Source organism: Sinocyclocheilus grahami, unplaced genomic scaffold, assembly GCF_001515645.1.
Source record: "Sinocyclocheilus grahami isolate Dianchi unplaced genomic scaffold, SAMN03320097.WGS_v1.1 scaffold225.1, whole genome shotgun sequence".
NCBI classification, from domain to species: Eukaryota; Metazoa; Chordata; class Actinopteri; order Cypriniformes; family Cyprinidae; genus Sinocyclocheilus; species Sinocyclocheilus grahami.
In genome coordinates this window covers 1,034,576-1,059,247 of record NW_015505404.1, presented here as the reverse complement: position 1 = coordinate 1,059,247, position 24,672 = coordinate 1,034,576, and the positions used below count along the sequence as shown (strand labels likewise).

The following is a 24,672-nucleotide window of genomic DNA, read 5'->3' as shown; positions in this document are numbered from 1 at the left end:
AACGGAAATCATTGCTCCACGAGAAAATAGTATTTGCTTTCCCGTATCATCGCAAACGCCCCAGGGCTGCACTTGGGAGTCATGGAGCTGCATGTCTCCTTTGTTTCATTGCGGCATTTTGTTTTCTCCTCCACAATCCGGGAGAGGGAGGAGAGCCGAAGTGACTCACACACAAAGACAAATTTGTTTGTTGGTAAAGAGAAACTTTAGTCTTCAGTTCCGGTTGGATCCATTAATAAATTCAGACGGTCTGGCAAGACAAAGAGGAAGGAGACACAGAGTGGGAAATAGACAGTGATATGGTGTCAGTTAAACCAAAGTAGACCAAACTGAAGTATAAAAAACACTTGGCAAGACGTTATGCATTCGTTTGCACCGAAAACACATACCGGAAAAAACTTTTTGCCTCACAAACCGAATAAGAAATATGTGCAACGTGCTTAAATGAGTCTCACATCTCCTAAAACTGGCACAAAAGAAGCATGAAGCCAACTGAAACAAACATGCCCACCAGTTGACCTCCACACTGAATCCTCCAGGATGATCCGAGGCCAAAGAGCTCAACCAGTTCCTATTCCCCTCACAAAGATCCGGCTCTTCTGTAAACACAGGCAGTCAGAGAAGCATCTGAACCATAGACTGTATAAAAACACGGACGTAGTGTCCGTGACATCACCCGTAGGTTTCTGAAGACCGTTTTTGAAGCTCAAAGTGGGCGGAGCGGGCCGTCACCATCTTGGCAGCGCGTCACCACACGTCACTCCCGGATAATCGAAAATGGGCAAAGAGGCGGGAGCTGAAACCACACCCACACTGTAAAAAATAAGTGTAATTTTAACTGTAAAATTTTGTAAAAACGCTACGGAAGAAAACTGTTAATAGGTTAACAGTAAGTTCCCGTACTATATACAGGGAAAAACTGTAAAATATCTAACCAGACATTTCATGTACTTTTACAGTAAAAAGTTGTTCATTTTACAGTTTTTAGAAGTAAAAACAACAAATAAATGTATAATTTACAGTCAAAAACTGTAAACTGATATTCCCAGAATTCCCTGCATGACACTCCACATTTGAAAGTATTTTGTTTAAATAATCATGTTTTTTAATAGTTTTTGTTATTAGTTATGTATATTTGGGCTTTATGTTACATCTTCTGTTGTTTAATGAAAGTTTAATGCATTATTTAAGTATCATGTGTGTTACCATGATGGTGTTTTGTGTTTGCATGAATGACTCTGTGCACCTTCTATATATTAGTATATACTTCTGCTTTTGGCGAAGCTACTTGTGATGAGCTTTGATTCTTCATGTGGCTTTCTCTTTTACCACCTGCATTATTATGGTGGTTGTCAGTATGTTAAAGGTACAAAACAGATTTTAATAGCAGTGTGCATAGTTGAATTTACTGGTTTACATTCAAATTTTCTTGTTTGTAAATTACAGTTTTATACTGTAAAATTTGCCGTTTTTGGCCGTAAATGTGTTTACAGTTTTTCTGTATTTTTTACCAAATTATTCTGGCAACCACAGCTGCCAAAATTACTTTGAAAAACTACAGATTTTTTTTTACAGTGCACCTAGCTCGACAGCAGTGGCAATCCATCTCTCACTCAAGTGGCCACACCATTAATTATGCAGAACTTTAAGGCTTAATATCATTTAAACGGATGAGTTATAAAAAAAATTCACCCCCCTCACAGTTGTCATGAAAAGCAAAATTAACTATATAGACCAAAACCACTTTTTGTACCAGGCTGTAAACACATTTTTTCTGCTGTAAAGTTGGGCATTTTAACATGGGAAGTCTATGGGACTGACTCCCTTTTGGAGCCAGTCTCTAGCGGCCAGTCGATGAATTGCAGTTTTAGTCACTTCCGTGTTGGTTTCACAAGAGAGGCCGGAAGGTTGCCGCTTGATCTGAACCCTTCTCCACCCTGTCAGGCTGGTGTTGCTTTCAGCAGGTCAGATTAAACGATCCAATGTAACCGGGCTGGACAGTTTCCTTCTAAATGCAGGACTACATATTTTCAAAGATTACCCTGCAGAAATATTGACTTCTTGCTCAATTTTGGAAAAATTCTGCTTGCATAAACTTTGAAATCTCTCTCGCTTATGGTTTTATTTATAACGTTTGTTCTTCTGCTTTGCAGAGGAAATAAAATAATTGGAAATTATTAGAGGAAGATAAGTTCTAGTATAAAAAGTTTCAATAGATGGTAAATAAGTAAAAAACTCATTGTGAGTGGAATAGAATGGCTATCGACTAGAAAACGACTGCTGCTTGGCAATAAACCTTCCATGTTTATTCAGGCTACATTTTGGTATTATACTGAAAACTCTATACAGTTAGGTAAAATACATGATGCAGCACAATCACAGTCAAAAATAACATTTTAATTATAAGTGCTTATTTTAAGGTTGATATATAGTTAAATTGCATTTTAAAATAGAAAACAACTATTTTTGAATTGTAAAAATATTTTAAAATATTACGGTTTTTACTGATCAATTAAATGCAGCCTTGGTGAACACAAGAGACTTCTTTTAAAAACATGCCGATTATTATTATTAGTTATAAAATAATAGTAGTAGTAACTATTATTATTATTATTAAATATTGTTTTTATTTAAAAAACAATGCACAAATAAGTCTATTGGTTATCACACTTCAGCATTATTAATGGTCAGAAAAAATAGTATCAGTCACCCTCTAATAGAAAATTGTTCCTTACCACTCAAACAAACCATAACAAATTGAGTTGAGAATGTGTGTAGTCAAAAACACAAGTGAACCCCACTCATTGGCCGCAAGATATATGAGTGAGGACATATGTGGCTTATTCTGTTCAAATCATAACCTCTAGGGTGCAGATTAAATGACAATTACAGTGATTATGACCCACTTGCATCACACTGGCCAAAACTAATATTGTGTCAGTCATCTGAAATGAAATCTCAGAAGCGCTACACTGGGAATTATGTAAATGCGTGTTTGAAAGAGTCACAAAAGCTTATTCCACTTTTTAAGAGAAAGAAACATAATACAAAGGAAAGCTCTCACATCCTTCCCCCAGCACCTCAGCAGTCAGCCTTGGTGAACACAAGAGACTTCTTTTAAAAACATGCCGATTATTATTATTAGTTATAAAATAATAGTAGTAGTAACTATTATTATTATTATTAAATATTGTTTTTATTTAAAAAACAATGCACAAATAAGTCTATTGGTTATCACACTTCAGCATTATTAATGGTCAGAAAAAATAGTATCAGTCACCCTCTAATAGAAAATTGTTCCTTACCACTCAAACAAACCATAACAAATTGAGTTGAGAATGTGTGTAGTCAAAAACACAAGTGAACCCCACTCATTGGCCGCAAGATATATGAGTGAGGACATATGTGGCTTATTCTGTTCAAATCATAACCTCTAGGGTGCAGATTAAATGACAATTACAGTGATTATGACCCACTTGCATCACACTGGCCAAAACTAATATTGTGTCAGTCATCTGAAATGAAATCTCTGAAGCGCTACACTGGGAATTATGTAAATGCGTGTTTGAAAGAGTCACAAAAGCTTATTCCACTTTTAAGAGAAAGAAACATAATACAAAGGAAAGCTCTCACATCCTTCCCCCAGCACCTCAGCAGTGTTAAGGTCCTCAAATCATTTTCCCAAAGAGGATTGTGCTCAGCTCTGCATTCAGCTATAATCATCAGAAATCAGTCCATTTTATCTGGCCCCAAGAAGTTATGTGCTCAGCTCTCGTTCATGTCACCTGAACTTGTTGTCTTACCAAGATGCAAAATTCAACTGCAAAACAAAAAAGCCTACAGTGGTTGTCTTTCACCATGAGCAAACAGTAACTCAGGAGAGTCCTTCATTCACTGTGGTTTTCACACCATGGTACAAACAGACGGGTTTGAAATCCAACTCCTGCTGTTTACATTTGATAACCTTTTGCTGGCCATCCACAGGAATCCCTGTACCTCTGGGAGAGATGAGGGAAAAACAAGACTTCCATACTGTCCTTCTTAAGATCCAGTCTGTATAGCCTATTGGCTTCACCAAACATTTGTCCATCCTTCAGATCTTATTTCCAAAATGAAAAAAATACACAGCTATTTATTTGAAACCAGAAGCCCCACACTACAGTACGTCTTAATTGCAGCTGTTGAAATGACCAAAAGAAAATGACGACCCTTGTGGGACCGATTTATACCTTCAAGAGATTATCGGAGGTTACTGAAACCACTCTGAGTAATCGTTCTCGGAAAACAACACAAGTTTAGCAGTTTTCCCGCACTTCAACTGTTATCTGGTGGAGCGTTGTTGGGCGACATTAAATTCTTCCTGGTTTTGATGCTCAGTTACTCACAATATAAGGAGCCAAATACACTTGAAAGCGAGCATCTCTATGCAGAGCATTTGATGTGAGAACTCTTAAGGATGCAAGGCAGTTTCATATGTGACTGATTGGAAGAATATGCAAAAAATATGAAAATGTACACCACTGTTAAAAGGTTTTGGGTCAGTAATTGTTTTGAAAGAAGACTACATCTCACCAAAGCTGCATTTATTAATAAAAATACAGTAAAACAGTAACATTGTAAAAATGTTAAAATACCTGTTTTCTATTTTAATATATTTCAAAATGTAGTTTATTTCTGTGATAGCAAAGATGAATTTTCATCAGCCAATAATGCAGTCTTCAGTGTCACATGGTCCTTCAGAAATCATTCTAATATGCTGATTTTGTGCTCAAGAAACATTTCTTATTATCAATGTTGAAAAGGATTTTGCTGCTTAATAATTTTGTGCAAACCATGGTATATATTTTTTTTTTCACAAAGGATACATTAATGAATAGAATATATTATAATATATAAATGTCTTTCATTTTATTAATATCTTTAAAAATATTTGATCTGTAGCATATTGAAGCCATATTTTTATTTTATTTTTCCATATTGGTTGATATTGGATATTTAATTGTGATACTCACTCCCACCATTTTTACATTTAAATGCTTTTTACCAACTAAAATTTTAACTTTATAAAAACGAATAATTTAATAGCACTGTTAAATGTAATCTTTAGCAAATCTCCATTTTCCATACTGGACATTTTAAAATAATTGGCTTTAGTTTAGTAGTTATATTAATTTATTCAGACAAAACAATTTAAATTTCAACCATAACATGAAAATAATTATCAGTATCAGCCTGATTTGTGTCTGTTGCATTCTTTACTTTCACTTTACCTCTGAATTATTCGGCATTTTTGAAAGCTACTAACAGCCCCGTGTGGGTGTATTTCTGCACTATTACTTGACCTCTATCTTTCGTAAACTTCTGCCTCAGCAACATACCATGTTGTTCCATCTTTCAGGCCGAGTTTTGCTAGCTGAGCATGCGAAGGTAGGGGCCAGAGGTGTTGTATTACTAGTTGGGCTCTGACATATGAGCTTGTGCTTTTGAAGTGAGGGCCATTGAAGGGAAGTGTAGCACCAGACCAGTGGTCAGATGACTTCCAGCATGTGGGGGATTAACCAGCAGTTGAGGTGGCAGGTGTGAGCGCTGCGGAGCACAAACCAGGATCTTGGTCATGCTCCCCTGTGCCCCCTTACTGCGGGGATGACTCAATACCCCCATCGCAGAGGTCTAATGCAAAACGCTCTTTGAAATCGGGCCAAAAAAGAGGAAATAACTCGAAATGTCAGCGTTTTGTTGTTTTCCGCAAGAAATGCACAGCCTATAAGTGCATGTTGAAAGACGTCTGGCTGGTGGCATTTAAACAGCCTTTTTGTGGCCATGAAGGGCACTATGGGAAGGTGACGCTACTCGAAGGGGCTTCTATACAAAAGTTAGTTATTGAATGCATGCTATGGTCACTTCCAGAAAGTAATTTTGTCTTATAAGATCATTTGATACTGGGTGGCATGTCCTCACGAATCCTTTAAGTTAGTTCATTTGAGATGTTACCGGGGACGCAAATCCAACAATAGACTGGTTGAAATCAATTTTAATTAAAGATCAAAAGAGAGTAAATTTGATATAAAAGTTGTACTTTACCAAGAGCATTAAAAATGAATTTTGAACATCTTCGATGTTATCAAAGTAATATTCCAGCCTTTTTGTGGCCATGAAGGGCACTATGGGAAGGTGACGCTACTCGAAGGGGCTTCTATACAAAAGTTAGTTATTGAATGCATGCTACGGTCACTTCCAGAAAGTAATTTTGTCTTATAAGATCATTTGATACTGGGTGGCATGTCCTCACGAATCCTTTAAGTTAGTTCATTTGAGATGTTACCGGGGACGCAAATCCTGGTTGAAATCAATTTTAATTAAAGATCAAAAGAGAGTAAATTTGATATAAAAGTTGTACTTTACCAAGAGCATTAAAAATGAATTTTGAACATCTTCGATGTTATCAAGGTAATATTCCAACTGAAAATACCTACAATACCATTCAAAAGTTTTTTGTTTTTTTTAAATAGTACTTTTAATCAGCAAGGATGCATTTAATTGATTAATCATGATAATGACTCCTATTGAAATAAACTAGCATTTACTGTGTGTGTGTGTGTGTGTGTGTCAGCGTCTGACAGCAGCAAACGCTGTGACTCGCACTCCGCCGCCAGGCTGTCCGGAGGCTGTCTGTGTGAACGGCTAAAGCCCAATAAAACAGTTCACAAACTCGCTACTCTTCAGATCAACAAAACCTAGTCTGTTTCCCTCGCCGTGTATTTTTACATGTTCTATTTTCAAACCTCATGTTTCTCCTCTCGCTCGCCCTCTCTTTCTCAATGAACCATGGAGGCTTGTTTGCCATATACTTGGAAGAAGTGGCATGGAAAGTTTACTGTGATAAAACTTGAAAGGAGGCTAAATTACATTTTATTAGCCTAACCGGATTTTTAAACTGAACAGGATGAAAAAAAAGACCAAAGACGACTTCCCAATGGAGCATGGCCATTAATTTAGGATGGAATATTTTATAACCTTTTTACTCAGTATAGGAGTATGTCTGCAATAAGCCTGAGATGATAGATAGATGGACAGACAACCTGAACAAAATTATGAACCTGTAAATACGCATAATAGGGCACTTTAAAAACACTAGTAATTTAATAATACTTAACTGTGCTCTTTAGCAAATCTCAAAATGAATATATTTTTCATACTGTAAATTATAACACATCTAAATTCACTTTTAAATGATTTTAAATGATTGATTTTAGTTTTTGGTACTTTATTTTTAAGTGAAATAGACAAAATATTTTAGAATATTTATTTCAGACATGTATAATACAAAACAATAATTAATTATGTGTAATTATAAATAATTATTATAAATAATACATATTATTGAGAGAGAGATATATATATATATATATATACAATTGGTATTGGACAAATTTTTACTATCAGTGGTGCATCCCTACTGAAAACATCCAATTGCCAAAACCAGCTATCTTCTTCATAACCCTTAATTATTCAGCTGGTGTCAACTAACATCCTACAATTTGTTTCTATTCTTATACTTATATTGTATTTCTATTCTATCACACCCAGCCTAAACAAAACTGTTCATTGCTAATCAACATTTTAAAGTCATAAAGTATACCACATCAGTGAAATCAAACTTGACCAATGGATCCAAACTCAAGAGTAGAGAGATATGAAACTGCAATCAGTTTTGCGCTGATTGAGGTCAGTGTGTCAGTGGAGTGTCATTGCAACACTTTATGAGACAGAGACACACGGGACAATGCAATGATGGAGTCCAAGAGTGAGAGCTTACCCCCCACATAACTCTCTCTCTATAGGGCCAGTGCTGCTGGTCTCTGCAGGGTGCTGAGAAACAGACCCCCCTGAAATTCAAAGTGGCCTGGATGTGGGACTGGCCACTTCGGTCAATGGCCTTGAATTGCATCCTAACTCCTTTTGAATGTAAATGTGAGTTTAAACCAAAGAATGGCCCACCTTCATTATGCCACTATGCAGCCCCCACACAATCACAATTAGGCATTTGATGACACTAAAGCTGCAAAAACATTACAAATACATCCACCTACAAGCACAAGATGTTTTAAAACTATGGAAAGACATGAAAATTGACAGCAGGAATAACATGTTATCACACAATTACTGCCATCCTGACATAAAAGAATGTATGTGTGTAAATACAGACAAAACCATACACAAATATGCTCATGCAAAAGCCACACAACACACAATTCATTTTTGGAGTCTACCTTAAACATATTCAGGCGACATTCCTTCCAAAAACAACAACTCTCTAAGACTAAATTGTATTCCAAAATGTAAATCCAACTGTAATCAAATAAGTATTTGTGATATCCACAGGTTACGAACAATTACAGTTTTGTTTGTAGTTTAAAAATACAGATATTATCAGGTAATCAAACAATCTTGCCAAACCAAACCCCGTGGGCTGGGTATTTCATTTACACATAAATAATTTAGTCCAAATTGAGCTGATAAGGCAAACGATGGGGATTTATTTCGTTTTCAGGTTTGCCATCTTGACTGTAAGGTTTTCTATCGGATCATCTCTTACCGTGTGCTGCGAACGTGACAGAGGCTCAATTCAGTTCGAATACTCTGACACTGCAGTCTCTCAGCCAACGAAACATTCGCTCATTTTGAAAAAGACAGATCGATCGTGAAGTAGGAAATTGACTTACTTTTTATGCCATTCTCTAATGTTTATAACATTTAAGTAGTGCTATTCTGTGGAACACAAAAGGAGATGTTAGTGGCATCTTTTTCATGCACTGAAAGTAAATAGTGACTGGGACTGTAAGTCTGCTTTACATCTACCTTTTTTGTGATCCACGGAAGACGGAAAGCCATTGAGAGTCAGTAAATTATGACAGAATGACCATTTTTGGGTGAACTGTCCCTTTAAGCCTTATCAATTCTCTAGCATAATCCCAAACACAAAATCTACTTTGAGGTAAGAAAGTAAAAATTTCTGGTTTAGAATTTAATTTTAGAATTTACAAGTTAATGGACACTTAATTACAAATCTGGTATCATCTGAATCAGCAAGTTCTCTCGTTTAATTCGATATCAAATATTCACATCTACATGTTTTTTAAAAAAAGCTAAAACATATCAAGTCTGACCAGATGTTTCCAATGTACTTCCACTCGTCTTAGTAAATAGCACATACGCTATATTTACCACTGTATGCCTCAATTATGTTTTTACAAATGTTAGACTAAGTTTAGGTATTTCTTCCAATTTAATTGGATTTTTTTATCCAATTAAATATTCATTTTAAATATTTCTTATCTGTCTTCCATTTCAAATTTGAAACTGACAAAGTTCTGGGGGTGGCAAATTAATTATTTTTGAACAAATACATTTTACTACCAAACAAATCCACGCAGGAAAATAAAAATGTTCATGATTTTATAAGCAGGTCTCTTGAAACTTAACATTAATTTCCACAGTTCAGATTATAACTATAGTTTACTATAACTAATTTATAATAAACAAATATGAATACGTGAATATTATAATCAAACTTCATACACAAACATAGAATTACAGACAATAAAGCAAAATGGGTTACAAAACTCCCCTATATGACCCTCCTGAGGACAAGCACATGGTCAATGCAGCCTATACTGTACAGTCACTGCGTGATGCTCGACTGAGACTCACTGAATTCAGCCAATCTTATTATGACCGAGTAACGTTTAACCTTCCTGCCTGTGTGGACTAAATATTACCTAAAATATACATATTATAGAGGCAAATGCTTTATATAAGGCAATTCTCAGGTAGCTTCTAAATACCAACGTGATCCAGCTTATGAATAATTCATAAAGCACACTAGACTCACAACACATCCGATGTCACGACAATTAACTGATGGGCCTAGAGACATCAGAACGAAAAAATTCTCAAGTTTATTGTTAGTCTGAGGGAAATTGTCACATTTAATTTAAGTAGTAGGTCATAATTCACTAATAAACTGGGTCGTGTGTTACTAGGCCCTTTTGAATATCTATACCTGAACATCTAAAGCAGCGTATGCAGGTAACTTAAACTCATGCTTGACATTTGTCCATAAACACCGCGACTGAAACAAGGTTTCGATCAAACAAGACGACACCGATATAAGGAGTAATTTTCCCATTCGAATAATAAAACACAATCCTGGTTTACCTTCTCCATGCGCAGACCACAGGCAGATGGTGGAGAGAAACAGCAGAGGACCCCAAAATAAGGTCCAAACATCCCTCGCTGTTCCAGATCTCATTCCTAAAAATCAGTCTTCCAAAAAAATACAAAGCTGAAACCGCAGCAAAACGCGACGCTGCTTCTTGTAAGCAAGCAAAAAGTCCAGAAGAATCCGCTTTGGATGAGCAGATAGTTCCTTTTCGTTACCCGTAAAGATAACGGGAGGCGAGGGGGTCGTAGAAAGAAGATATCTGGTAATAATTGTATAATTTGCCTTTACAGGGAACATTAAGATCAATTAAAACACTGTGTTATTCTTGCCAGCTATTAAATGATGCAATCGTGTGGGAGCCACGAATTTCACTCGACCGATAATCTGCATCTTCAGCCTCCATTTCTTGAAAACCTGAGAGGGACGAAACGAGCGCTTTCTCCTCCAACAAAAACACCTCATGCGAATGTGCGCGTGCCAGTGTGATGAACGACGCTATACTGATGATGTACGGAGGACTTTTGAGGTCACGTTGAAAGAGCTCGACTCGGATAGCGTATTCACGTATGAATGAAAGCCTCCAGACAGCGCTCGGTCCAAAATATCCGCCAGGACAAAAATGGTTTCACCAACTGCTCACCCTCGCCTACCGTCTTCACGCGCTCTCACGGTCGGGCTGTTTTGCGGTAGGAAAAAAAAAAACCATTTAGCCGAGATGCAGGAGTGAGCAGCTCCCGAGCGTGGGATTTTGGTTTTCCGCACCGTAAAAAATCACGAACTGTTTGATATAAATAGCTTGTGAGCCTAGTGTTTGATTCTCAAGTGTCCACGGCGGCGCTCGGACTCCTCCGCGACTCTTCTGACGGTCTCCGCTCGGTAGAATCACCGCTGTAAACAAGACTCGGCTTCTCTCACAGAGAAACACGCCAGGCATGAGAGAATGCCAAAACATGGACTGGAGCACTGGACCAACCGTGTTGACGCCAGCACACCATTTGATCTCAAAAGTCAAGGTGACAGGAATTTGTTTGGTTTTTGTTGTTGTTGTTGTTTTAACGAACGTATATTCGTAACAATAATGATTCCAGCCATGAACTTGTTTACATGAATATACGCTTATACCAGGTCTGTCATAATGTTTATTTGAAGAATAAATGCAATTTCATTTTTAGTTCATTTGAATTTATAAATAGTCATAATTGACATAAATAGAATATCTAGTGGAATCGTCTTCATTTGAATTTAGAAGATTTCTAACAATCAATCTCCTGTCTTGCAAAAACTATGCTAACTAAAGAAAGTTTGAGATGATAGATAGATAGATAGATAGATAGATAGATAGATAGATAGATCACACACTTTGCTGTGATTGTGCAAAGAGCTCGACTCGGATAGCGTATTCACGTATGAATGAAAGCCTCCAGACAGCGCTCGGTCCAAAATATCCGCCAGGACAAAAATGGTTTCACCAACTGCTCACCCTCGCCTACCGTCTTCACGCGCTCTCACGGTCGGGCTGTTTTGCGGTAGGAAAAAAAAAAACCATTTAGCCGAGATGCAGGAGTGAGCAGCTCCCGAGCGTGGGATTTTGGTTTTCCGCACCGTAAAAAATCACGAACTGTTTGATATAAATAGCTTGTGAGCCTAGTGTTTGATTCTCAAGTGTCCACGGCGGCGCTCGGACTCCTCCGCGACTCTTCTGACGGTCTCCGCTCGGTAGAATCTCCGCTGTAAACAAGACTCGGCTTCTCTCACAGAGAAACACGCCAGGCATGAGAGAATGCCAAAACATGGACTGGAGCACTGGACCAACCGTGTTGACGCCAGCACACCATTTGATCTCAAAAGTCAAGGTGACAGGAATTTGTTTTGTTTTTGTTGTTGTTGTTGTTTTAACGAACGTATATTCGTAACAATAATGATTCCAGCCATGAACTTGTTTACATGAATATACGCTTATACCAGGTCTGTCATAATGTTTATTTGAAGAATAAATGCAATTTCATTTTTAGTTCATTTGAATTTATAAATAGTCATAATTGACATAAATAGAATATCTAGTGGAATCGTCATCCTTTGAATTTAGAAGATTTCTAACAATCAATCTCCTGTCTTGCAAAAACTATGCTAACTAAAGAAAGTTTGAGATGATTTGTTGTTTTAACGAACGTATATTCGTAACAATAATGATTCCAGCCATGAACTTGTTTACATGAATATACGCTTATACCAGGTCTGTCATAATGTTTATTTGAAGAATAAATGCAATTTCATTTTTAGTTCATTTGAATTTATAAATAGTCATAATTGACATAAATAGAATATCTAGTGGAATCGTCTTCATTTGAATTTAGAAGATTTCTAACAATCAATCTCCTGTCTTGCAAAAACTATGCTAACTAAAGAAAGTTTGAGATGATAGATAGATAGATAGATAGATAGATAGATAGATAGATAGATCACACACTTTGCTGTGATTGTGCTATCAATCACAGCATTGTAGCCTACATCAAGGAGTTTATATGCATTTCTTATAGTTACATTTAAAATGATTCCATTTTATTAGGCTATATTTTTATGAAAATAATTATAAGTTTTAATCAGAAAATCGTAAATAACACTATTTTCTTCTCATTTGTTTCAAAATTGTTTTAAAATTTTACAGCTGCTTTGAAACAATCTATATTGTATGAAATGCTATATAAATATGTGACTTGAATTGACTTTTATTTATATTTATATCATCTTTTTTTCATATGTTGTATTAAAGCTATTCTCTCTGCTATGCTGTTTCTTCATAAAATGGCATACTAAAGAGACAAAATATCTGACTGTATGCATAACAAAAAAAAATGTAATGAAATGAAATGTGTTATGTATTGTGAAATTAAAATGCATGCAAGTTTGGGAAACTAAAATGATTCAGATAGACGCCACAAAAAGAAACTAAACATGAAATAAGAAAAGGGTACATAATATTGGGTTAGCTCAGGACGTGTTGATCGTACCATGTTAATAATTTCCTAGAAATCGGATTGAATATTTTTTTAATCCAAGTGCACTGGCCCTTTAAGATGCGATCCGGGTTTCATAAACGCCAGATTTGACAGTGTGAGTAAAGGGAATTTAATGTGTATGTTCAGATAAGATAACTATAGTGATTTTTAGTACGCTACTCACTCATATTCCAGTTGAACTAAAGCTGGAATTCATCATCTCTGGCACATGGAGCTCTTAAATGGAATGAACGGATGGAGCTATTAAAACTAATTTAAACATATAAACAATAAACATATTTATCCTATTTTTATCCACAACGATAACAATTTGTAATCAATTCTCTATGTTCAAAATATTACCCAGCTCCACATTTTAGAAGTGCACATATTTTGCCAATGACATAGTCTAGTCAGCTAAAAGTAAAATCCGATGTAGAATTTCATTCATTGAGACGGAACGGCTTTACAATTACAATCAATTCATTCGTTCGTGATGATGCAGAGTCATCACTGTTCAACATTGTTGCCTGAGAATAGCACTTTTTTCAAATTAAAATTGACCTACGGCTCCTAAGTCTATAATGCTGAAATATATTGTTAAATTCAGGTGTCTAAACACACTTAAAAATATTTCAGTCTGTTTTTAGATTTAGGCATTTAAATTGTTCGGCAAATTTCCATTTCGCTGACATGAGTCAACTTAAAATGGCCTGCAAATTGTGAATTCAGTACCCTATAAATGTCTACAACCTAGGCCTATATTAATTTAAATCTATTTTTGAGTGGAATTTGATCAATTGTTTGCGTCAAATTGCATTACTATTTTATTTGATATTATATGAAATGTGGATCCAAAAATATAGTTTCTTACTCAAACAGCATTCAGAATTCTCTAAACTGCAGCTCAGTTCTTTCTAGCCTTGGAAATCGCCTTGACCTTGTATCTTCTAATCTGCAACTTTGTGTTTGGCGCCTCCGTATGTCAAAATGCAGCATTTATCATGTCTCATGTCTCATTAGGCAATGAACAGATCCTTAGTATGTTCACAGATGGTTTCAATTCCTGATCATTTGTACAACAAATCTTCAGCACTATAGAGAAAATGATCTGTTCTCACTGCAAATTCAATGTTAAGATATACAATTATTGTTGAAAGATCCACTAATTAAAGAGCATAGACTTGTTTAAACATGTTAAATTACTCATTTTGATAACAGAGCAACAAGATATTTCCCACATTCATGTCTCTTATAATCATACATCTTTTTTTGAAAAAACAAAACAAAATACATTTTATGCTCACAACAAAGCTTAAACACATGGATTGTGCCCCAGATTACCTCTGTCCTGGCTAAACAAAAAAAGTTAAGCCCCTGTAAAGCTACAGTCAGAAAAAGCAGAGCAGTCACCAAAAGCAAAACTCCCTTGATACTGTGTTTCTGTCTATATGAGTTTGTCCTCATGCAGTTCCACCCAGACTACCTTTCCTTTAGTTTCATTTCAGCCTGGCAGTCAAGTGGAAATAAGCATGTTTACCACTGACAATAGTGATGACACACTGTTTGTTTCTCATTTTATCTAAGCCCAGACAGGAAGAGGAATTTGGAGGAGAGGGTGACAATTATGTTCGGTCGAACAGCTACAGTCAGAAAAAGAAAAGATTCCTGAAAAACAAGCTGAAAATGATATAGTGCAGGAGGGGTGCAACAAATTAGTTTTATCGCATAGCAGCTTGGTTTGATCACAATTATGATTGTTATCACCCCCAAAACCAGGAGCCAAAAACTTTATTGCAGATGAGCACTGACCATCAAGTATTCACTTCCTCCTCTTTTGTAAATAATAGTTGAGACATTCCTTATGTCCGGGCTGTTTGGGTAAACATTTTAAGGGGGAAAAACATCCCAGATAATGTGCTTGCTGCAATATTCCCATAAAATGGAAAACAAATCTCTCTCTCTCTTTTTTGTACAATACATAAGTATGACCCTATAAACAGTATTTCTGCAAGAAAAAGATAAAGCTGAGTCATTTGGAAAGAGTTCATTTTAAGTGCAGCAGTCAGTCAACATGCAGTTCAGCTCTTCTTTTGGATGGCATGAACCTTGATTCATTAATTGGATTGTTGTGTTGCCACTAAAAAGCTTAGCTGGAATTATCTATTAGCAGTTCCTCCTGAGCTTCAGATTACCAACCACGTATTTACTATAGTACATATCCACCATCTAGTGACTGAGTTTTTTCCTGAAATATTTTCTTTAAAAGCAACTGTTTCTTTTACATTATAGTTTAATTGCTTGGATTACATGTGTTTTACATACACAAAGTTATAAATAAATTAAATTAAATTAAATAAAAATGAATTAATTTAATTAAAACCCCCTAAACTTATTTATTTACTAGTGCTGTCAAATGATTAATCGCGATTAATCGCATCCAAAGTAAAAGTTTTTGTTTGCATAATATATGTATGTGTACCGTTTATTTATTATGTACTGTATAAATAAATAAACACACAGTATATATTTTGAAAATATTTACATGTATATACATTCATATGTTTATATTCTTATATTTTATATTATATATATATAAATATATTTAATATATAAATATAACATATTTTTCTTACATATACTATACATGCATGTGCGTGTATTTATATATACAAAATGAATATACACAGTACACATACATTTATTATGTAACAAATACTTTTATTTTGGTTGTGATTAATCGCGATTAATCGTTTGACAGCACTATTATTTACATTTATAAAGATTTTAAAAGCTTTTTTTTTTTTTACTTTATTATTTTATAAATGCAAAGCTTATGGTACAAATACATCAAAACATTTTGAGTGGCCATTAGTTGACCATACATGATAGTTTAGTCTAGATGAGTGAGAATGACATTATTTTTGTCAGTGTCATCTTTCATGGGTTACATATTAGGTCAGGGTTCGATATAGCCAAGGCCAATGTCATAATCCTCTTGTAAAATCTGATCATGTGACACGGATTGAAGACACCCAAGGAATCCCGCATGGGTTACACAAACAGGCTGATGACAAGGCAAAGGAAGGAAAACAAGTATGAAACTCACTGATATGCAAAGCTAGATCCTGTTTTACATTTTAAAGAGAAACCACAAAGGTGTTTTGCATTTAAAGTCTTTTGGCCAATTTACTTTGCTGCAATATTTGCTCTGATGCCAAATATCCTTGGCGGTTCAACAGCCGAGTGACAGTCAATCCCTTTTGAGGATAAACTCTCAGCTTTACAAAAGCATATTTAACAATCCAAGCTAGCCTTTCCTTGTGAAAGGAATTTCAGAAATGTCTGCAATTTCTCAGTGGGAAGTCGGTGGTTTATGGGTAATGGAGATGAAGGGAGATGGGAATAAAACGGATGCAGAACGCATTTTCTATAGCAGGAGAGATTCAGAGTGTACTATATTACTGCAGTCGTAAGTAGTAAATCAAGGTCAGAAAGGAACTCAGTGCAAAGAATAGTGCATTTGTGTCACATGAAACCTTAAGGCTCTCATCAAAGAATGAAAAAATATATATGATATATGGTGTCATATCTGTTGATAATATGGTCATGCAGTTCTGTCTGGTATTGTTTTATTGTGATTTCCGGCTGTTGTAGAACAAGGAAGGTTATATTATAAGATTATTAAACCTTGGAACAACATTTTTGGTACAATTTTGAAGAATGTATGTAAAAACAATAAAATCAATACTACAGGAGAATGACCATGAATTTAATTATTTTGCAAATTTTTGCTCTCAGACTTAAATTTTTTGTCCTATTTGTTGTTAAACATGTTTTTGCAGGAAAAGAATGTGGCTCAAAACATGTTTGTTCAAAAAAGCCTTCAATGTGTTTTGGTTTCCCCCCATGTGTCTCACATTTGTATGATGTTGTTGCCATCTTGTGGACAGTGTAAATACTGGACAGTCACTGTTTGGAAATGGTCTTGGCTGGCATTTAACTTACTGAATGTGGTTGGTTTTTAACCTTAAATGCTTCATTTACTTGCAGAGAGACAGAGGTGACAGAGAAAGGGTACAGTTTTTATTATTAATAACCATCCCAGAGGAGACCTTTAAAGATTAATTCAAAAATATTTTAATATATTTAATATACAATGAATTAGGGCTGGACGATATGGCCAAAATTTATATCACGATATATTTCTTAATTTCGATACGATATAATTCCGATATCGATATGAACACTATTAAAAAAGCCTCATAAAAACGGCCAAGAACGGCCACAACAGATGTCTGTACCTACAAACTTAAGAAAAATTAATTTGCCAACTCTATGAAACCTACTCCTATAAAACTATAATGTGTTTAAAAATCATATCACCGTTATTGAAAAAAATTATATCGCGATACATATTGATATTGAATTATTGTCCAGCCCTACAATGAATACAGTTTTGACTAACATGACACTGTATGAGTCTGACTGTGTAATGGGTTTGCAATGTAACCATCATAACAAAATACGTTTAAAAAAAATGGCAATGTAATGCCAGTATAAACTTGACAAGGAAACAAGAATGCGTAGTTTACTTTTTACAAATTATTTGTAAATGTGATACTTGAAACAATTATTTTAAAGCAATTTTTGTGTGTGTGTTTTATAGGCAGCCTGTGTGACAGCTGCACTGGCCAGAGTTATCAGCTCCCTGTGCTGGACACAGTGTTTGTTCGCTCTCACTGGAGAAGGACTGGGCTCGCTTTACAGATGCTGGAGGATTTCTGCTCCTCTCAACCCTCTGAGGCGTTTCTGGGAATTAGCTTTCCTATGTCACCTGGCATGCTTGGAGGTATGTATACACTAACATCCAAAGGTTTTGGGTTGGTAAGCATAGCATAATCATATTAAAACAATAAAATAACTGTTATGGTTGGTTGGTTGATTGATTATTTGTTGATCATGGTTGATAATTTTTTAATTACTTTTCACTTTTACGTTTTTTTAGCTGTGATATTCACATGTAAAGGATAAAAAGATAAAATGCTCAAATTTTAATTGATACTACTGTTAAAAAGTTTGGGTTGGTAAGATTTTTGAAAGAAGTCTCTTATAGCTACTCACCAAAGCTGCATTTATTTGATAAAAAATACAGCAAAAACATTAATATTGCAATGTATTATTACAATTCAAAATAAATGTTTTCAATTGTAATATATTTAAAAAATAATAATTTATTCCTGTGATGGTAAAGCTGAATTTTCAGCAGCCATTACTCCAGTCTTCAGTGTCACATGTTCCTTCAGAAACCATTCTAATGTGCTGATTTAGTTCTCAAGAAACATTTTTTATTATCAGTGTTGAAAACAGTTGTGCTTCTAAATATTTTGTGGAAAGCGTGATACATTTTTCAGGATGCTTTGATGAATAGAAATTTCAAAAGAACAGTAGTTATTTGAAATAGAAATCTATTGTAACATTATAGATGTCTTTAATGTTACTTTTGATCAATGAATTGCATCCTCGCATTAATTTCTTAAAAAAAAAAAAAAAACCTTCTGACCCCAAACTTTTAAATGGTAGTGTTTCTCAGGGACGTGCAGAAAGTTACTCAGGGGCAGGGGCTCAAATGTAAAATAGGGGCAATGTAAAAAAAATTTAAGAAAAAGAAAAGAAAATGATCTAGGTCAAAAGTTTGTTACTATTACATACTATTTTATATTTTTGTAAGAAGTCACTTATAGTCATCAAGCCTGCATTTATTTGATCAAAATTTTAATATACTTTAAAATATATTGTGCTATACAGTTGTGCTGCTTAATATTGTTATAACCTGCGATACTTTGTTTCAGGATTCTTTGATGAATAAAAAGTAAAAAAAGAACAGCATTTATTTAATATATAACTTATTTAATTATATACACAACCGTTCAAAAGCTTGACGTCAGTATTTATTTTTAAATACATTTTTTTGTAAAGAAATTCGTTTTTATTCAGCAAGGATTTGTTAAATTGATTAAAAAAGGTGATAGTAAAGATTTATATAGTTGGAAACCATCTCTATTTTGAATAAATGCTGTTCTTTTTACCTTTTATTTATCGTTGAACTCCAAAAAGTATCACAGGTTCCAAAATAAATAAATAAATAAAGCAGCACAACTATTTCCAACATTGATAATAAATCAGCATATTAGAATGATTTCTGAAGGATCATGTGACACTGAAGACTGGAGTAATGATGCTAAAAATTCAGCTTTGCATCACAAAAATAAATGATATTTTAAAGTATTTTAAAATAGAAAAATATTCTTTAAAATGTTAATAATATTTCATAATATTATTTTTTTTTCTGTATTTTTGATCAAATGAATGCAGGCTTGATGAGCATAAGACACTTTTATAATGCTGCATAAATATCAAAAATGGGAATATAATAAAGTCCTTTCACGTCACCATTTCGCCAGCCTACACCTCACATAATAGGCCTCTAGGTGGCACTTGTGCTTCATTAACTATGATAGTTTCATGAAATAGTAAAGGTATATCAATACACATAAATACAAGTGAATTGAATACTGCTTTCCATTATTGTGACTTTTGGCGCTAGGCCTAGGTTTATGAACAGACTGTGGAATATTAGTCAGTCGCACGCAACCCATAGCAACGCCTCAGATTGACAGATATAACAATAAACAGGAATTTTCCGACTTTTGAGCGATTAGTTACTGTTTTGTACACATAGTCGTGTTAATTATAATTCAAATGCATTTTGTTTTATTGACCACAATATCATTGCTATTTGTCTGAGAGGGGCACTTTTGAATAATTTAGAATTTTGAAAAGGGGCAGGGCAGGGGCAGGGTAGTCCTATGGCTTTAGATTGTGTGCAGAATACACAAATCGCTCAACATTGAACTGATAAGAGTGGTTACACTGGCTCTTATCTGTGATTATTTATGTAATAGAAACCTGACACCCAAAGCTTACACAACTTGTTGAAATAATTGTTTACAGTTTGTAAAAAGTATCTTGAGATCCACGAAGACGAAAGAGAGCGTCTCTATGAAGTGGAAGCTCCGGGTGGATGGGCTCAGAGACGCAATGTGTGGTTAAATATCCAGCTGCGGGACTTTCCAAAACACTGTAAGAAACTGTTGACGTAAAACAGCAGATATGACATTGGTTGGGTAATAAAGTGAGACACTTGACTCATTACATATGAGAAAGAGCTTTGCTTCTAAACATTTATTGGGTTTGTGTTTTATTGGTGCTATATCGAGACTTCGTGGCTGTTACTCAGGACAGTTTATCTCTGAGGTGGTGCTTTTTACAGGTGGAAACTCAGAGCAGAGTCCACAATGCTCATATAGTCACGAAAGATGTGAAGTTGATTTGGAGGAAGAGGTATGATGTTATCTTGCATTTATTTAAGCTTATCTAGAGACAGTTTACTGGCTGTTACCGTAAGAGTGTCTCAGCTGTCCTTGGTGGATATAATACTTAAAATATAATGATAAAATGTATTCTTACTCATTTCTACAGGGGATCCTGCGACAATGTAAATCATCAGTTAGTCTCAAAGACACATCGAGCTCGGGAAAGGACCAGCGAATCAGACTGACACAAGGGATTAACTTTAAAAAAGCCAGGACTAATCATTAAGTTATTTAATGGTCAAGAAATAACTCAGACAGACATTGTACTTTCAAGCCATAACAGAGAGCCTAAATAATTCAATATGGAATTCTTTATAGTCATGTGTTAAAGTATGTAGATGTTGGTAATCTGAGATTTGCCTTCTGGGAAACAGTCTCAGGTATTGTTATCCTATAAAGCTTACCATAACATTTATTGCTGGGTTGCCAAATGGTAATCAAACTGTCATACCAGCTGTATCTGGATAACAGAAATGAAGAGTTTTATTGCCTTGTTATAGCCATATAGCGGCCAGTATTCTGTGAATTTGGCCATGTTTAATTGATTATATAAAGAATATGCAGCTATCAAATCTCTCTCAAAAAATAAATATATGATATGCTTTATGCCTTAACTTAAACATTTTGTGATTTATTATAATGCGCGGTTGTGTATATTTTATTGTGTAATGTTTTAAATGTCAAAAAATCTTATTCTGGTGTTTTCCAAATAGATATTAATTAGACTCATGACATAAAAACAGTAAGTTAATTAATTACCCTCCCCTTCAAATCAACAAAAACGGATACAAGTTTTCACCAGTATCATAAAACTGTGATAACAAATAAGTTTTTTTTTTATATTAGCCATCACTCATATTTGCGCAAATAAAGAGAATGGTCGGTGTTCTTGGAACACGAAGATACACGTCTGGATGAAAGATGTCGGGGGAAAAAATATTTTAAAATCTTATTTTACACATGGATTGAGATTTCATGATGACGTAACCAGGAAGTAGCAGCAGCTTAGTTTCGACGAAATCCAAATCATCGGCCGAAGATGAGTCGCATTTATGACAACACTGCGCTATTAAACAAACCTGTCCATAATGAGAAATTCTCCTCCACATGGGATCCATTAGTTCACCAGAGGTAATACTTTAAAGTGTATGCATGGTTTTTTTGCACACGTCGACATCGATGCACAGCACAGCCTGGTTTACTTCTCCATAGTTTCCCTTTCAAATATTCCAAATGCCATAGTTAGTCAAGTTATAGCTAATACTGCAAAGACACAATACATTAAGTAAATTAATATGTGATCTGTTTCACATCGTCAGCCGTTCAGAATATTCCGTCAATGTTCTGAATGTGACAACAGCGGTGTTTAATAACAACGTTACCATAGATTTATAATAGCAGCAGAGACTGTAAATGTCGTCCTGTCGGAAATGATACAATTTTCTTCTTGGCTCTCGCATTGTATTTTATTTATAATTTTCACTTTCCAGTGGTCATGGTGTCATTTTAGAGGGAGCGGTCGTGGAAATGTCACGCCATGTCATAACAGATGTGAACAACAGAAAGGTTAGAGAACTTAAAACTCTTCCTCAATTAAGAAACTCAAGTTGTTTTCTGGAATCATGACCCTTCACTAATTTACACTACTGTTCCAAAGTATGGGGTCCGTAAAATTACATAACACGATTTTAAATAGTTCTTTTGAACTTTCTACTTTGAATACTGAAAAAATGCACCACCGTTTCTACTTTCTACAAACATATTAAGCACTGCAGCACAACGGGTTTCAACATTAATAATAATAATAATAATAGTAATAAATGTTTCTTGTGCAGCAAATCTGCATATAGAATAGAAACTGTGGACTGGAGTAATTGCTGCTGAGAATTCAGCTTTGCCATCACAGGAATAAATGACTTTTTAAAATGTATTACAATAGAAAACAGTTTTTTTATTAATGTTTTTAATACATTTTATTAATGTTAAATATTAACGTTTTACTGTATTTTGATCAGCATAAGAGACAAACATTGTACCAACCCCAAACTTTTGAAAGGTTGAGTATATTACTTTATTTTCATAAAAAGGCAAATATCTTCATTAGTAATGTTTCCCATGACACTTAGTGATTCAACAATTGCTTTTGTGTTCATTTCAGGAGCGCTACAATGTTTTGTATGTCAAACCAAGCAAAATCCATCGCAGAAAATATGATTCAAAAGGAAATGAGATTGAACCTAACTTCAGTGATACAAGAAAGGTCAACACAGGATATCTGATGTCATCCTTCAGTGAGTAACCTTTAAGTGCTTAAAAAAAAAAAATCTAAATCCAGCTGGTTTAGATATGGCAAGTTTTTTACTGTGCATTTTAATGGCAACCTGTTCTAACAGCATTCAGTTATACCATGCAATAATACAAACTTGATTAAACTCTTGTAAGTACATGTATGATTTGGTAAATGCTGATTTATCAAAAATATCTTGATGTATTGAAGCAGACTATTACATGCATGTTGTTTTGGTTTGTGTGTATCAACCTTGCAGAAGTGGAGGCTAAGGGTGAAACAGATTGTCTAAATGAGCGCCATCTGTGTGACATTGTGAATAAGGATCAGCTGGTTAAAGTAACAGCAAAACATTGTCCTAGTCAGGCCTTTGCATTCTGGATCTCAGAAGCAGAGATGGACAGAACAGAGCTCGAGTCAGGCCAAGAAATCCGTCTTAAAACGAAAGGAGACGGGCCCTTTATTTGTAAGTACAATGCTGAAAATAGTATATACTGTACATACTGTGTAAATCAAGGTGGCTACATGTGCTGTTCTGTCTGGTATTGTCTGTCTAGTTTCCTTCGCCAAGCTGGACAGTGGTACAGTGACGAAATGCAACTTTGCAGGAGATGAAAATGCTGGAGCATCGTGGACAGAGAAAATAATGGCTAACAAAGCAGATCAGGAAAATGCAGGGAAGAGTGGCGGTCAGGGCGAGGGAGCAGACGATGAAGAATGGGTACGATTCTCTGCTCAATTGATGAAGTTTTGTGTTTGCTCTGAACACATAAAGAATTGGCTTAGGAAATGGGTTTATCATGAACAGATGTGTAGATCTTTTTTTACCATTTTCTATTAGGTTTAAGACGAAGTGAAACTAATGCAATGATCCAGTACAGGATTTGTTGGGAGTTTCATTGTGCAAACCTGTAACATCTGTTTTATGTGGTGTTTGGGGTTTTTGTTTTCAGGATGACTGAATGACACCACTGAGCTTCAAGGATTGCATCACAGTGCCTTATCTGTCCTCCAAATGTATATTTACGGCTACACCACAAAACAAGACCTAACTGTCAGTATTCATATATTATCACATGAAAGTATCATAAATGAACAGCAAAAGTACCATTGTAAAATTAAGACTTTTATATATTATAACGTACTTAAGTATTGTATGTGTGTATTAAAGATATATCCTTAAGATCATTAAGCACTGTAAATTGAAAACAGTTGTACTATATCATATTTAGAGATGCAGCAATATTACAATTATGCCTGATAGCCAATTCATGTCATTATTTTAAAACAATAAAAACTACTCAAATGAATTGTATTAAATGCTACAATTGAATTTAGGCATCACAACGTTATGTACAGTATAAAAGTGTATATTTCTTTTGAGATTTCCTAAAGATTACATAAATGACCGTTTAAACGGCAGCAAAGGATATCTAAATGTAAAACATGTACAATTGAATATCTAATATAGACAATAAATATCCAATATATCTGATATATCGTGCATCTCTTATCGTAACATCAAAGATCTATTGGAGTATGAATACAAAAAAAATTAAAGAGAAGAAACTGTTGTGTAAAAAGATTGCACTTTATTTAAAGATTTACATGTTTGACTCTTAATACAAATATTAAGTCTCATAAAAACACACATCATAACCTTTGTCATTCGGTTTTCAGTCAGTCATTCACAGAGATCAAAATAATGGCTGTGGTTCTATAAAATGT

The 24,672-nt window shown here is 34.9% G+C and overlaps 3 protein-coding genes across 4 annotated transcripts in view; 2 read left to right on the top strand and 1 right to left on the bottom strand.

Moving 5' to 3' along the window:
* The window catches only part of LOC107596941 (insulin-like growth factor 1 receptor), a 102,293-nt gene extending 91,082 nt beyond the window's left edge, over nt 1-11,211 (bottom strand). For both annotated transcript variants that reach the window (XM_016287806.1, XM_016287807.1), the window contains exon 1: nt 10,219-11,211. In XM_016287806.1, the coding sequence (XP_016143292.1) occupies nt 10,219-10,312 (94 nt within the window). In that variant the 5' untranslated portion in view covers nt 10,313-11,211. The remainder of the gene's footprint in view (nt 1-10,218) is intronic.
* Nucleotides 11,212-11,231: 20 nt separating this feature from the next.
* On the top strand, nt 11,232-21,254 carry LOC107596943 (protein FAM169B-like). Its single transcript, XM_016287810.1, has 5 exons — nt 11,232-11,238; nt 17,891-18,073; nt 20,236-20,364; nt 20,555-20,625; nt 20,764-21,254. Exons 2-5 carry the CDS (start codon nt 17,992-17,994, stop codon nt 20,881-20,883), a joined length of 402 nt encoding a protein of 133 aa, XP_016143296.1. The 5' UTR covers nt 11,232-11,238; nt 17,891-17,991; the 3' UTR covers nt 20,884-21,254.
* A 397-nt stretch (nt 21,255-21,651) lies between these two features.
* On the top strand, nt 21,652-24,453 carry arpin (actin related protein 2/3 complex inhibitor). Its single transcript, XM_016287805.1, has 6 exons — nt 21,652-21,788; nt 22,148-22,223; nt 22,816-22,948; nt 23,204-23,410; nt 23,502-23,665; nt 23,898-24,453. The coding sequence occupies exons 1-6, from the start codon at nt 21,697-21,699 to the stop codon at nt 23,904-23,906; spliced, it is 681 nt and encodes a 226-aa protein (XP_016143291.1). The 5' UTR covers nt 21,652-21,696; the 3' UTR covers nt 23,907-24,453.
* Nucleotides 24,454-24,672: the final 219 nt, after the last annotated feature.